Here is a 16499-nt window from a genome sequence, read left to right as displayed (position 1 = left end):
CCCTCGTGTTACCCTTAAACTTTTGCTCCTTAACTCTCAACTCAAGTCCTCTTGTTTGAATCTCCCCTACTCTTAATGGAAAAAGCCTATCCACGTCAATTCTATCTAACCCCCTCATTATTTTAAATACCTCTATCTATGTCCCTAATGCTGAAAGTGTTTTGTCATTTGGACATCAGTCCCTTTCCTTCTCTTCCCCCAGTGACATACTTGCCTTGATATCTTGTTCTGCTCTCTCCAGGGCCATTACTTCTGTGCTAAAGGTCTCTTGTCAGCAGGCTACCCGGACTATGCTTTGGTAGTGAACAGGAGAGGCATCGACCTGTGTCTGGTCGGAGGCAGTGACATAACTGTACTGCAGGAACAGCGAAGTGAAATTCAGGAAGAAATTAAGAAAAAAGGTAATTGACTTCTCTGGTATTGCCACAATGTCCTTTATTAATTTGGTGCGTTGCACAGGGTGTGTGTTAGGATGGTGCAGAGCGACTTGGGAGTCCTTGTGCAGGATTCCCTGAACGTTATCTTGCAGGTTGAATCAGCGGTGAGGAAGGTGAATGCGATGTTAGCATTCATTTTGAGAGGACTAGTATACAAAAGGAAAGATGTGATGCAGAGACTTTATAAGGCATTAGTCAGACTGCACTTGAGTATTGTGAACAGTTTTGTGCCCCTTATTTAAGCAATGTTGGCATTGGCAAGGGTCCAGAGGAGATTCATGAGGATAATTCAAAGTCCACAGTAAATTTATGATCAAAGTACATGCATATGCTGCCTTATATAACACTGAGATTCATTTTCTTGCAGTCATACTCAGTAAATCCAAGAACCATAACAGAATCAGTGAAAGACCACACCCAACAGGGCAGACAAACAACCAATGTGCAAAAGACATCAAACTACAAATACAAAATAGAGAAAAAAAAAAAGCAATAAGTATTGAGAACATGAGATGAAGAGCCCTTGAAAGTGAGACCATTGGATGTGGGAACATATCAGTGATGGTGCAAGTGAAATTAAATGAAGTTATCCCCACTGAATCAGAATCAAGTTTAATATCATCGACATATGTCGTGAAATTTGTTAATATTATGATAACAGTATAATACAGACAGACATACTTTATTGATCCCAAGGGAAATTGGGTTTCGTTATAGCCGCACCAACCAAGAATAGCGAAGAAATATAGTAATATAAAACCCTAAATAATTAAATAATAATAAGTTAATCATGCCCAGTGGAAATAAGTCCAGGACCAGCCTATTGGCTCAGGGTGTCTGACACTCCTAGGGAGGAGTTGTAAAGTTTGATGTAAAGTCTGTAACTCCTACCTGATGGTTACAGTGAGAAAAGAGCATGCCCTGGGGTGCTGGAGGCCATTAATGCTGGACACCACCTTTTTGAGGCATCACTCCTTGAAGATGTCCTGGAAATTACAGAGTACCCATGATGGAGCTGACTAATTTTACCACTCTCTGCAGCTTACATCGATCCTCTGCAGTATCCCTGTCACCGCCCCCCCCCCCCCCCCCCCCCCCCATACTGGACAGTGATGCAGCCAGTCATTATTGTTTGGAGGGGCTGGTTTTGAGGGATTTGGGTCAAACGGAGGAAATTGGGACTAACTGGGTAGGCAACATGATTGGCATGGACTGGTTGGGCTGAAGGGCCTGTATCTGTGTGATATCGCTTTATGACTCTATTTTGTTGTTCCATTCCCTCAGGTAACTGCGAAACAACACAAGAGGAGCACAGTTCATGGTAAGTGAACCTGAATTATTCTCCTTTTTTTTTAAGGGAGGGTAAAGACAACTTTAAAATGGAGCAATTTGTCTATTTTGTCATATATAACCCACTGAGAATTCTGTAACAATGGTGTGAGTGGGTAAGTGGTTACCTTCTGTCTGGCTCTCCCACAGCCCTGTCTTTACTTTTTCCATCTGCTTCTTTTCAGTAAAAAAGCAATGGTTGCCGGTGGTGATGACAGCTCCGTGCCTGGGCCAGGTTCAGATACAGACATTGAGTCTTTGGAAGGTGAAGGGTCTGCCGGCAATGTCAGAGGGGAGAAATTCCAGGTGAGTTGTGGGAATTGACAGAGTCCTAATTGGAGGGTGGAAAATGTGGTTTAATACCCTCAGTTCATTAAAAAAAATCCTAGGCTTGACAACAGGGTGGCACAGTATGATAGAGGTAAACACAATGTATCACAGCACCAGCAATTAGGATTCAATTTCCTCTGCTGTCTGTAAGGAGATTGTACATTCTCCTGCGACTGTGAGCTTCCTCTGGTTTCCTCCCACATCCAAAGGCGTACAGGTTAGGGTTAGTGAGTTGTGGGCATGCTGTGTTCGGTAACACTTGCAGGCTGCCCCCAGCATGTCCTCAGCCTGTGTTGATCATTGACGCAACTGTATGTCTGTATATTTCACTGTATGTTTTGATGTACGTGTGACAAATAAAGTTAATTCTTAAAATCTTAAGCTATTCGTGGAAAAAAGCTCTCTATTACTGCAGATAAGTCTCAACCTGTTTCCCAGTGGAATCCTAGTAGGTTCTGCCCTTGTTTCCTAGATTTTGCCTACTCTTCCCAAACATCCAAACCAGTGGAAGTAGTTACATATCGATAATATGGATGGATATCTTGAAGCTTTGGATCATGACACTCCATCTGCACCTTCCACTGGAGGTCCATGCCAAACTACATTCAAGGTCAATGACTACCATTCAAGAAAAAAATCTTATTTAAAAAAAATTATTTAGATATACAACACAGTAAGAGGCTCTTCCATCCCTTCGGGCCTATGCTGCCCAATTACACCAATGCTCGTTCATGTTACCAATTAATCTCCTAACCCATATGTCTTTGGGAGGAAACCGGAGTACCTGGAGGAAACCCATGCAGGCACAGGGAGAATGTACAAACTCCTTACAGCAAGAATTGAATCTGGGTTGCTGGTGCTGTAATAGTCTCTAGCTATCCACTACACTTTTCACAGGTTTGAGAAAAAGCTGCAGAGGGTTGCAAACTCAGCCAGTTCCATCATGGATACAAGCCTCCCCAGCATTAAGGACTTGTTCAAAAGATGATGCCTCAAAAGCTCTGCATCCACCATTAAGGACCCCCATCACCCAGGCCAATCCCTCTTCTCATTGCTACCATCAGAGAGGAGGTACAGGAGCTTGAAGACACACACTCAATGTTTCAGGACAATAAACATGTACAAATTTCATGATATATGTCAGTGATATTAAACCTGATTCTGCATGTTCCAAAACATTTAATTTCCCTCTATGAAGTCAAATGTAATTCTGGTTTAACCTCTTCTTATCTCTGCTAACATCTCCCTTGATTGAGGTCAACTCTGCTTAACTCTATTCTGATGGAAGTGGGGAGAGTGAACTGAGGTCAGATAGGAGGGTGGTGAAAGAGAATAAACAATGCTGTTTGTAAATTAAAAGTCTTAAGACCAAAAATTCTCTGCGGCAGAGAGAATGAAGCAGCATTGAAGAGAAAGATTAACGTGCATTCCTGATTCTTTTTCCAGGCAGCTTGCGAAAACCCCATTGAAAAGAACTGCAAGGTTATCGGTGAGTCAGAACAGAAGGCGTTTCTCTAATTCTTCTCCTATTTCTTCAGGTCTTATGGATGGCTTGAGTTGTAAGGAGAGACTGGATAGGTTGGGACTTTTTACCCTGAGGTAATGGAGGTGGAGGGGTGACAAATACATGAGTGGAGTACATAAGGTGGATGGTCACAGTCCTTTCCCCAGGTTAGTGGGGTTAGTGGTTCTATGGGATGAACTGCCAGAGGAAGTGGTAGAAATTGGTACAATTATTAAACTTAAAAGACATTTTGTGATGCTCCTCTGCTCCTATGTCTTATGGTCTTATGATTAGGAAAGGTTTAATGGGATATGAGCCAAACACAGGCACATGTATTGCCAAGTTGGGCTGAAGGGCCTGTTTTTGTGCTGCATAAGTCTGTGACTCTAAATCCTCCCTCAAATCTCCTTCCAAAGAAAATGACCACATTGTCCTCATACCTGCAAGTGTTGTTGTGTACAGTCATGCCTATATTCCTGTGTTTGTTCCAGATGAGCTCCCTGAAGAATCTGACACAAGTATTGAAAGTCAGAAGTCGGCTCCCAAGACTGAAAAGACAGACTTGGTAAAAATTTTCCTCTTTGTCCTCCCCTTTTCCCCCTTTTCCACTTTCATCAATGTTAAAGTTTGGAAAATTGGCCATATTTTATATGGCTAACATGAGAGGGCACAGTTTTAAGGTGCTTGGAAGTAGGCACAGAGGAGATGTCAGGGGTAAGTTTTTTACGCAGGGAGTGGTGAGTGCGTGGAATGGGCTGCTGGCAACAGTGGTGAAGGCAGAAACAATAGGGTCTTTTAACATATTCTTGGATAGGTACATGAAGCTTATAAAAATAGAGGGCTATAAGTAACCTGAGGTAATTTCTGAAGTAAGTACATGTTCAGCACAGCATTGTGGGCCGAAGGGCCTGTATGGTGCTGTAGGGTTTCTATGTTTATATTATTTAAAGATACAGCATGGTAACAGACTCTTTCGGTCCAGTGAGCCTGTGTCACCCAATTACTATCATGTGACCAATTAAGATCATAAGATAGAGGAGCAGAATTAGGCCATTTGGCCCATTGAATCTGCTCCACCATTTCATCTGATTCAGTTTTCCTCTCAGCCCCAATTTCCTGCCTTTTCCCTGTATCCCTTCCATACCCTGACCAATGAAGAATCTATCAACCTCTGCCTTAGATATACATACAGACTTGGCCTCCACAGCTGCCTGTGGCAATGAATTCCACAGATTCACAACCCTGTGACTAAAGAAATTCCTCCTCATCTCCGTTCTAAAATAACGCTCCACTATTCTGAGTTACAGTAAGAGTGATTGTAAGTTTAAAAACTCATTGTCTCACTGATGTTTGAGCAAAACCCTTTGCTGCTCAAGTCCACAACAATGTGGCTGAGACTTAACTTTGAAAAGGCTCTCAAACCATCCATTAAAGGTTATGAAATGCTGACTGCACTACTGTTGGCCACATACTGTAAATTTCTTTTAAAAAAAAAAGCAGAGGCATTCATCTTTCAGGACAAGTGGATGTTGAAAGCTGAAAGTCAAAAACTTCCATTGCTGAAAATCGGAAATAAAATCAGAAACACTCAGCAGCTTAGACAATTCCTGTGGAAGGAGAAACGAGGTGAACTTCTCAGTTCAAATATTCTTCCCTTTTTAACCCTTTAGTGGTTGCAATCTAAATAATCTTTTATAAAGCAAATCTAGATTTATATCCAGGAATGTGTGGCAACACCTGTAGACTGCCCCAGCACATCCTTGGGTCTTTTGATTGTTACTGTATGTTCTGATGTACATGTGATAAATAAACTTGAATCCTGATTCTTCAATTGAAATGAAAGAAAATGCAGACTCAAAGAGCAAAAGAAAAGAAATTGAAGATTAAAGATTAAATTAGCTTTGTTTTTCACATGTACATGGAAACATACAGTGAAATGTACCGTTTGAACCAACGATCAACGCAGTCTGAGGATGTTCTGGGGGCAGTCCGCAAGTTTCACTACGCTTCTAGCACCAACATAGCATGTCCACAACTTACTAACCCTACCCTGTGCGACTTTAGGATGCGGGAGCAAACCGGAGCACCCTCAGAAAGCTACACGGTCACAGAGAGATCATACAAACTCCTTACAGACAGTAGCAGGCATTGAATCCTGATTGGTGGTGCTGTAAAGCATCATGTTAACTGATTGATATCAGGAAGTTTTGTACAATGAACAAGGAGCACATGAGATGTGCTGTGAATACTAAGCTTGGGGGTATCCATTTGAAATTATATAGTTGTAATAGAAGGGGAATTTAGGGTCATTAAAGGTGAAGAAAATACCCTTCTGTCTTTATCTGCAGAAATGCTGTGACCTCATTGTAAAAAATATATCAAATAAGTGCTCAACATTCTTTTCATTTTTTTTGTTTAGTGTGAAGATGTTCCTCCAGATTCCAATGAACAGTAAGTAGCAGTTGAAAATCTCCAATGTGTTAATGAATTATAACTGGGTTCCTTCCACTCTTCCACAGTTCACCAGCTCTCCTGCCCACAAGAGTAGGTCTAGCAGATTTCAAGTGCTTGTAACCATGAATCCTGGTTGCCTTATCTAGTATTTCTCTCTCTGTGACCTTCTTTCCTGACTTTAAGAACCCTTATCACTGGACATGCTCTCTTATTACAGACATCAATGGGGAGGTACAGGAGCCAGAAGACACACACTCAACATTTTAGGAACAGCTTCTTCCCCTCCGCCATCAGATTTCTGAATGGCCTATGAACGTTACCTCATTATATTGTTTTCTTTTTCCACTACTTATTTATTTTTATATGCTTATTATAATTTAGAGTAATTTTTGTGTATTACACTGACTGCTGCCACAAAACAACACTTTTCATGTCATATCAGTGATAATAAACCTGATTATAATTCAATATTTGCCGTTTTTAGAGAGTCACATTCTCTACTGTTGGCAGCATTTGGTCTCCTTGTTATTTTGGTAAATTTTCTGTTATTGTCACAAGTACTGAGGTACAAGGAAAAACTTTGTTTTGCATGCCATCCATACAGATCAATTCAGTACAAAAGTGCACTGAGGTAGAACAAGGGAATACATTAACAGAATGCGGAATAAAGTGTTACAGTTACAGAGAAAGTGCATTGCAGGCAGACAGTAAGGTGCAAGGTTGTGATGAAGTGGATAGCGAGGTCAAATGTCCATCTTATTTTTACAAGGGGTCCAGTGAATAGTCCTTATAACAGTGGGATGGAAGCTGTCCTTGAGCCTGGTGGGACGTGCTTTCAGGTGTTTGAATCTTTTGTATGAGCTCTATGTTTACCTGACACATCCCCTGAGTTATTTACCAACTGATCAAACCAGGAAGTATGGAATAAAATGCGACTGATGTCTAGAAATTTAGCTTGTCATTGAATCCTCTTGAGTAACACACACAAAATGCTGGAGGAAATCAGCAAGTTGGGTAGCATCTCTGGAGAGAAATAAACAGTCAACATATCTGGCTGAGACCCCTCACCTGTAAATGGTAGGAAACATTCAGCATCTATGTAAAGGAATAAAGAGTCAATGTTTCATCAATCCTGATGAAGGGACCAAAGCTTCAACTGTTTATTCCCGTCTATAGATGTTGTCTCACTTGCTGAGTTTCTCCAACAGTTTGTGTGGATTGGGCATAGTGTCTGTTGGAGCTGAATAGTCCTCTTCATCTAGTCTTAACTTGGACATGAAGAACAGTGCCAGAAGTCACTGTGCCACAGGAACCTGGTTCTAAGTTGGTACCAATTGATAAGATGAAGGGGGAAAGGTTGCTGAAGGAAATAAAACAGTTAAAGTAACTTTACTAACCCTCACATATCTCCATATTTTAGATATGAAGAGGAAAATAGTTCCAGGAAAATATCAGAACCAAAAAGTGCAGGTAAGTAGATCCAAAGCCTATCTGTAAAGAGTCAATATTTTGCCTGACTTGTTGAGTTCCTCCAGCATTTTGTGTGTGTTTCTCTATCCGTCTGTTTAAGCTCCATAGTTCTAAGCGTCAAACTAGCACCATTAAAATAGAAGGAAGTATTGGTTGCTTTGAGTGTGCAGAATGATAAAACCCATACCAGATATTTCAGACTCTTTGTTCTTCACATCTTGGGGCCTGCAGATGGAATCCTTCAGCTCAATGAGGCCATTCAGCTCAATGAGGCCATTCAGCTCCAAATTGCCTATCTGGCCCTATGAAAGACAGTCCACTGTCACGTCCTTTCTTTGTAAAAATTTTCCTTTATGACTATAGATCAAATGCTCTTTTGTACGTTTCCAGTGAATTTGATTCCATTCATCACTGGTTTCATCAGAACACTGAGTAAAAATGCATTTTCCCCATCAAAGGTTTAATTTAATGTCAGGGATATACATTCCTATACATTCCTGAAATTCCTTTTCTTTGCAAACATCCACGAAAACAGAGGAGTGCCCGAAAGAATAAATGACAGTTAAATGTTAGAAACCTAAAGCCTACCCCAGCTCCCCCACTCACGCGTAAGCAGCAGCAATGCAACGTTCCCTCCCCCACCAGCAAAAACAAGCATCGGCACCCCCCACTGAGCTCTCAAGCGTGCAGCAAAAGCATCTGCAAAGTCACAGGCTTGCAGTACCCCAAAGACTACTTGTTCACCCGGTAATTCGGCATACCACAGGCTCTCTCTCTCTCTCCCCAATAAAACTCCTGGTTTTTACAACTGCCATTGAAAAAGTGCGTTTATTGACCCTTTGCCGGTGGGAAATGCACGTGGAAAGGATACTTCCAATAGTGGGCGAGTCCAGGACCAGGGGGCACTGCCTCAGGATAGAAGGTCGTCCCTTTAGAGCAGAGATATGGAGGAATTTCTTCAGCCAAGAGGGTGGTGAATCTGTGGAATTCATTGCCATGGACAGCTGTGACAATAGATAATAGGTGCAGGGGTAGGCCATTCGGCCCTTCAAGCCAGCACCACTATTCACTGTGATCATGGCTGATCATCCACAATCAGTACCCCGTTCCTGCCCTCTCCCCATATCCCTTGACCCCGTTATCTATAAGAGCTCTATCTAACTCTCTCTTGAATGCATCCAGAAAATTGGCCTCCACTGCCTTCTGAGGCACAGCATTCCATCGATCCACAACTCTCTGGGTGAAAAAGTTTTTCCTCAACTCTGTTCTAAATGGCCTACCCCTTATTCTTAAACTGTGGCCTCTGGTTCTGGACTCCCCCAACATCGGGAATATATTTCCTGCCTCTAGCGTGTCCAATCCCTTAATAATCTTATATGTTTCAATCAGATCCCCTCTCATCCTTCTAAATTCCAGTGTATACAAGCCCAGTCACTCCAATCTTTCAACATGACAGTCCTGCCATCCCGGGAATTAACCTCATGAACCTACGCTGCACTCCCTGAATGGCAAGAATGTCCTACCTCAAATTTGGAGTCCAAAACCACACACAATACTCCAGGTGTGGTCTCACCAGGGCCGTGTACAACTGCAGAAGGACCTCTTTGCTCCTATACTCAATTCCTCTTGTTATGAAGGCCAACATGTCATTAGCTTTCTTCAGTGCCTGCTGTAGCTGCATGCTTACTTTCAGTGACTGATGAACAAGGACACCTAGATCTCATTGTACTTCCCCTTTTCCTAACTTGACACCATTCAGATAGTAATCTGCCTTCCTGTTCTTGCCACCAAAGTGGATAACCTCACATTTATCCACATTAAACTGCATCTGCCCACTCACCCAACCTGTCCAAGTCACCCTGCATTCTCCTAACTTCCTCCTCATATTTCACACTGCCACCCAGCTTTGTGTCATCTGCAAATTTGCTAATGTTACTTTTAATCCTCTCATCTAAATCATTAATGTATATTGTAAATAGCTGTGGTCCCAGCACCAAGCCTTGCGGTACCCCACTAGTCACTGTCTGCCATTCTGAAAGGGACCTGTTAATCTCTACTCTTTGTTTCCTGTCTGCCAACCAATTTTCAATCCATGTCAGTACCCTACCCCCAATACCATGTGCTCTAATTTTGCCCACTAATCTCCTATGTGGGATCCTATCAAAAGCTTTCTGAAAGTCCAGGTACACTACATCCACTGACTCTCCCTTGTCCATTTTCATAGTTACATCCTCAAAAAATTCCAGAAGATTAGTCAAGCATGATTTCCCCTTCGTAAATCCATGCTGACTCAGACCGATCCTGTTACTGCTATCCAAATGTGCCACTATTTCATCTTTTATAATTGACTCCAGCATCTTTGTAGAATAGAGTGATCTAGGAATAATGGTGCATAGTTCCCTGAAGGTGGAATCTCATGTGGATAGGGTGATGACGAAAGCTTTTGGTATGCTGGCCTTTATAAATCAGAGCATTGAGTATAGGAGTTGGGATGTAATGTTAAAATTGTACAAGGCATTGGTAAGGCCAAATTTGGAGTATTGTGTACAGTTCTGGTCACCGAATTATAGGAAAGATGTCAACAAAATAGAGAGAGTACAGAGAAGATTTACTAGAATGTTACCTGGGTTTCAGCGCCTAAGTTACAGGGAAAGGTTGAACAAGTTAGGTCTTTATTCTTTGGAGCATAGAAGGTTGAAGGGGGGACTTGATAGAGGTATTTAAAATTATGAGGGGGATAGATAGAATTGATGTGGATAGGCTTTTTCCATTGAAAGTAGGGGAGATTCAAACAAGAGGATATGAGTTGAGAGTTAAGGGGTAAAAGTTTAGGGGTAACACGAGGGGGAACTTCTTTACTCAGAGAGTGGTAGCTGTGTGGAACGAGCTTCCAGTAGAAGTGGTAGAGGCAGGTTCGATATTGTCATTTAAGAAAAAATTGGATAGGTATATGGACAGGAAAGGAGTGGACGGTTATGGGCTGAGTGCAGGTAGGTGGGACTAGGTGAGAGTAAGCATTCGGCACGAACTAGAAGGGCCGAGATGGCCTGTTTCCGTGCTGTAATTGTTATATGGTTATGTGGTCATATCTTCCCCACCACTGATGTCAAGCTAACTGGTCTGTAATTCCGTTTTCTCTCTCCCTCCTTTCTTAGAAAGTGGGATAACATCAGCTACCCTCCAATCCACAGGAACTGATCCTGAATCTATAGAACATTGGAAAATGATTACCAATGCGTCCACGATTTCTAGAGCCACCACCTTAAGTACCCTGGGGATTTATCAGTCTTCAGTCCCATCAGTCCCATTCAGAAAACACCATTTTCTGCTTAATATAAATTTCCTTCAGTTCCTCTGTTATCCTAGGCCCTCTGGCCACTATTACATCTGGGAGATTGTTTCTGTCTTCCTTAGTGAAGACAGATCCAAAGTACTTGTTCAACTCGTCTACCATTTCCTTGTTCCCCATAATAAATTCACCTGTTTCTGTCTTCAAGGGCCCAACTTTGGTCTTAACTAATTTTTTTCCTCTTCACATACCTAAAGAAGTTTTTACTATCCTCCTTTATATTTTGGCTAGCTTACCTTCGTACCTCATCTCTTCTCCCTGTATTGCCTTTTTAGTAATCTTCTGTTGCTCTTTAAAAGTTTCCCAATCCTCTGGCTTCCTGCTTCCTGCTTCCTATGTTATACTTCTCTTTTATTTTTATACTGTCCTTGACTGTCCTGTGGAGGCCAGGTCACTGAGTACATTTAAAGCAGAGGTTGATAGATTCTTGATTAGTCAGGGTGTGAAAGGTTACAGGGAGATGGCAGGAGAATGGGGTTGAGAGGGATAAAAAATCAGCCATTATGGAATAGTGGAGCAGACCTGATGAGCTGAATAAGACCGTAGGACATAGGAGCAGAATTAGGCCATTTAGCCCATTGACTCTGCTCCACCTTTCCATCATGGCTGATTTATTTTCCCTCTCAACTCCTGCCTTTCCCCATAACCTTTGATGCCCTTACTTCGATTAATTTTCTCACGGAGACGTGCCTTAATAGTGTGTGAAGTGTGAGGGTGAAATCCACCTCCCCTGTGTTCTTTATCTATGATTGTTCCATTAATTCTTGGATTGTGAATTACTGCTGGGATATCTGGATTACAAATTGGTTTAAAACTGTAAGTGGGCACATTGACTGACGTAGGGGACGATGCACGTACAACCTGCTCCTATGCCTTATGATCTTCAAAACCTTAAGAGGTCTGAACACAAAATTAATTTTAAGTTTCTACTTTGTAGCTAAAAAGCAGCACTTTAAAATATGAGAAATCTTGACAAAATTAATGCAGTTAAGAGATTGGCATTATTTTTCAAGTTGAAATTTAATTGTCATTCAATCATACGAAGCAGCCAAAGTGTAAAACACAATACCAACAGTCACAAACTGTAGTACATATAGTACCAGAATAACATACAGTCACAAAAAAATATATAGCCCAAGTACCTGAGTGACATGGCACTGTAAGTCTCCAGACGTGTGTGTGTGTGTGTGTGTCTGTGTCTGTGTCTGTGTCTGGCTTTGCGTGCGTGTGTCTGTCTCTGGCTTTGCATGCTTGTGTCTGTAATAAAGTTAATCTCATAATTGTAACGGGGGACTTTAATATGCAAAAAGCTTAGGAAAATCAGGTTATTGTCGGGTTGCAAGAGAGGAATTTGTTGAATGCCTACGAGATGGGTTTCTAGAGCAGCTTGTGCTTCAGCCTACTCAGGGAAAGGCGATCATAGACTGGATGTTGTGTGATAACCCAGATCTTATCAGTCAGTTTATCATAAAGGAACCCTTCGAAGGCAGTGATCATAATATGATTGAATTCATACTGCCATTTGAGAGGGAGAATGGCTGATAGGCAGGAGGCAATGAGTGGGAATAAAGGGGCCTTTTCTGGTTGGCTGCCAGTGACTAGTGTTGTTCCTCAGGAATCAATATTGGAACTGCTACTTTTCACATTGTCTGTGAATGATTTAGATAATGGAATTGATTGCTTAGTGGCAAAGTTTGCAGGTGATATGAAGATAGGTGGAGGGGTAGGTAGTGCTGAGGAAGCAATGTGATTGTAGCAGGACTTAGACAAATTGGAAGAATGGGCAAAAAAAGTGTGGCAGATGGAATATAGTGTTGGGAAACTGAATTGAAATGACTTTATTACTTACATCCTTCACATACATGAGGAGCAAATATCTTTATGTTACATCCCCGTTCAAATGTGCAATGTGCAATTTATAGTAATTTATAATAAATAGTCTGTAGAACTGGACAATCAATATAATGTAGAAACACAGTTGTATCAGCATGAATTAATCAGTCTGATGGACTGGTGGAAGAAGCTGTTCCGGAGCCTGTTGGTCCTGGCTTTTATGCTGCGGTACTGTTTCCTGGATGGTAGCAGCTGGAACAGTTTGTGTTTGGGGTGAGTAGGGTCGTCAATTTTTTTTAGCCAAAGAGTGGTGAATCTGTGGAATGCTCTGCCACAGACTGCGGTGGAGGCCAAGTCTGTGTGTATAATTAAAGCGTAAGTTGACAGATTCCTGATTGGTCGGGGTTTCCAGGGATATGGTGAGAGGGCAGGTGAATGGGGTTGAATGGTTTCCGGGATCAGCCATGATGAAGTGATGGAGCAGACTCGATGGGTTGAATGACCTAATTCTGCTCCTATGTCTTATGGTCTGTGTCTGACTGTCCATTGTGTGCATGCAAGGCATCAAAGTTTCTCTTAGCTAACATTTATCTGCTTTGGTTGCCTACAGATAAGATAGTCTTTGACCCTTCCAAATGTCGTCTGTGGCGAGCAGTGCATTCAGAGCAGGAGCTGATCACTCATGGTGTGGAGGATATCTCGTTCCTGCTCTATCGCTTGAAGCTGAAGAAATTTCTCTCTGAAGTTGACCAGGAAGAGGTGGAGAAGCAGAGCACCGGGCCATTGAAGCTCGATGCCCTACTTCGAATCGTGCTGAAAAAGAACTCCAACCTGGAGATTCGCAAGTTCACGTCCGTGCTAGTCGCGATCGATGGATTGAAGCCGGAACTTTCCAAATGGGTCCAGAATCTAGAGGAAATGGGTATGTTGGAATTCTGCCTGCAGACTTCATGGGATGACATTTACAAATCATCTGTCCTTCCAACTTGTTTGGTAATGTTTCTCAGTTTCATACAGAGGATTACAGAACATTAAACTGAGGAGTATACATGAATGCACATCTGCATTCACTGCTGGTGAAGTTGCATCACCTTTGTTCAGATGAATTTGCATCAGAGGGCAGGGTTGTATAGTGGTTAGCGTAATGCTATTACAGTGTCAGTAACACTGGGCTCATTTCCCGCTGTTGTCAAAAGCAGTTCATATTTTATCCCGTGAGTATGTAGGTTTCCTCTGGGTGCTCTGGTTTCCTCCCACATTCCAAAGACATATGGGTCAGTAGGCTAATTGGTCATGTGTGTAATTGGTTGGTGCGGGCTCATTGGGCCAGAAGGGCCTGTTGCTGTGCTGTATCTCTAAATACAATAATAAAAAAAAGTTTCCATCCCAGCAGCAACTTGTAGATACATCTAATGATAGTTGAAGTGCAGGCTTGGAGAAACTCCACATTGATCCAAGGAGCAGTGCTCTTCCAGAGGTGGTGAATGATGTACAATTCCTGAAGGAAGTAAGGGTTTGGTTCCATTAATAATCCCTGAAAGTGGTTGGCATGCTCCAAGATGAAAGATGTCTTAAACCTATCAATAAGATTGAAAGAGTGCAGTCTGGGGCAGTCGGCACATTTTGCGCACCATGGGATTGAGACGAGGGAGACGTGGGATTGTGGCATAGGAGAGAGAGTTTAAAAGAGAATGAGCGGAGGCATTTGGCACGTTTTGTGCGATACTGTCCCGAGGAGATATTGGATTGCACGTCATTAGGCACTTGGCAAGGAACAATAAAAAAAAGTTAGGTTTAAGCAGAGTGGCCATTGTGCGAGTGGGCCAGTGTGGTGTGGGGAGTTGAGGCTTTGATTCAACAAGGTTTTAGCGAGGAGAGGCTAGGCTGTAGGTAGATTTTTTTCTTTATTTCTTATTGCACATTTAGAGCAGTTGGGATGCCAGACAGGATGCTGGAAGCTCCTCTCATGGGATATGGGAAGGCAGGGAGACCTCAAGTGTTTCTGATGACGACACCTGCAAGAAGTGCATCCAGCTGCAGCTTCGAACAGACCGCATTAAGGAGCTGGAGCTAGAACAGGATGAACTCCAGACCATTCAGGAGACTGAAGGTTTGATAGATAGGACATACAGGGAGTTATGTAGTTACTCCCAAGGTGCAGGACACATGTAACTGGTTGACTGTTAGGAGGGGGAAACGGGATAGGCAGCCAGTGCAGAACTACCACTATGACCATACCCCTCAACAACCGGTACATCACTTTGGATACTGTTAAGGGGAATGACATAGCAGAGGAAAGTCACAGCAGTCAGGTCTCAGGCACTGAGTCTGGCTCTGTGGCTCAGAAGGAAAGGAGGTGGGGAGAAGAGATGAGCTATATTGATAGGGGATTCATTGATTAGGGGAACAGAAAGGATGTTCTGTGAACAAGAACGAGATACCTGAATGGTTGTTGCCTCCTGGGTGCCAGGGTCCAGGACATCTCAGATTGAGTTCTCAACATTCTTAAGTGGGAGGGTGAACAGCCAGAGGTCGTGGTCCATGTAGATACCAATGACATGGGTAGAAAGAGTGACTAGTTTCAGCAAAGTGAGTTCAAGGAGTTAGGTGCTAAGTTAAAGGGCAGGGCCTCCAGGGTTGTGGTTCAGATCTGAAACACGTACCACGTGCTAGTGAGGTCAGAAATAAGAAAATCATACAGTTGAACACGTAGGTATGGAGTTGGTGGAGGAGGGTGGGTTTCAGATTTTTGTATCGTTGGATAGGTTTCAATGAGATCCACAAAGCAAGGTCCCCTTGGATCCCATGCCTCCTTACTTTCTCAATAAGCCTTGCATGGGGTACCTTATCAAATGCCTTGCTGAAATCCATATACACTACATCTACTGCTCTACCTTCATCAGTATGTTTAATCACATCCTCAAAAAATTCAATCAGGCTAGTAAGGCAAGACCTGCCTTTGACAAAGCCATGCTGACTATTCCTAATCATATTGTGCCTCGCCAAATGTTCATAAATCCTGCCTCTCAGGATCTCCTCCATCTTACCACTGAAGTAAGACTCGCCGGTCTATCTCTACTCACTTTCTTGAATAAGGGAACAACATCTGTAACCCTCCAATCCTCCAGAACCTCTCCCATCCCCAGTGATGATGCAAAGATCATTGCCAGAGGCTCAGCAATCTCCTTCGCCTCCCACAGTAGCCTGAGGTACATCTCGTCTGGTCCTGGTGACTTATTCAACTTGATGCTTTCCAAAAGCTCCAGCAGATCGTCTTTCTTAATGCCTATATGCTCAAGCTTTTCAGTACCTTTTAAATACCTCTGCTATCTCATCCGGCTCCATACATATTTTTCCACTGTCACACTTGATTGGTCTTATTCTGTCCACGTCTTATCCTCTTGCTCTTCACGTATTTGTAGAATGCCTTGGGGTTTTCCCTAATCCTGCTCACTAAGGCCTTCTCATAGCCCCTTCTGGCTCTCCTAATTTCATTCTTAAGCTCCTTCCTGCTAGCATTATAATCTTCTAGATCTCTGTCATTGCCTAGTTTTTTGAACCTTTCGTAAGCTTTTCTTCTTGACTAGATTTACAACAGCCAATTTTACTGCAATTTTTGGATTACCAGTGATGGACTGTAGTCAGTTATCCCCTTCAGCTTGCAGTTTGATTGCATTTGTTACATTAATAGCCAGAAGATCTATTTTATTTAAATGGAAAAATTCTAATCCCCCTACTACATTTCAGTGGTTTTCCCAAACTATAACATGTTTAAATGTAGAAAAAATTAGGA

General features: G+C 42.4%; 1 protein-coding gene across 4 annotated transcripts in view; it reads left to right on the top strand.

The window, feature by feature from the left end:
* LOC140716952 (E3 ubiquitin-protein ligase DZIP3-like) overlaps window positions 1-16499 on the top strand; it is a 195102-nt gene that overhangs the window by 79916 nt on the left and 98687 nt on the right. For all 4 annotated transcript variants that reach the window (XM_073030129.1, XM_073030130.1, XM_073030126.1 and 1 more), the window contains exons 11-18: window positions 242-401; window positions 1722-1758; window positions 1952-2072; window positions 3543-3585; window positions 4092-4165; window positions 6020-6051; window positions 7475-7524; window positions 13317-13628. In XM_073030129.1, coding sequence (XP_072886230.1) covers window positions 242-401; window positions 1722-1758; window positions 1952-2072; window positions 3543-3585; window positions 4092-4165; window positions 6020-6051; window positions 7475-7524; window positions 13317-13628 — 829 coding nt within the window. The remainder of the gene's footprint in view (window positions 1-241; window positions 402-1721; window positions 1759-1951; window positions 2073-3542; window positions 3586-4091; window positions 4166-6019; window positions 6052-7474; window positions 7525-13316; window positions 13629-16499) is intronic.

This window comes from Hemitrygon akajei, chromosome 26, assembly GCF_048418815.1.
Source record: "Hemitrygon akajei chromosome 26, sHemAka1.3, whole genome shotgun sequence".
Taxonomy (NCBI): domain Eukaryota; kingdom Metazoa; phylum Chordata; class Chondrichthyes; order Myliobatiformes; family Dasyatidae; genus Hemitrygon; species Hemitrygon akajei.
Note: the sequence above shows the minus strand (reverse complement) of the source record. Positions and strands in the feature narration are given on the sequence as shown.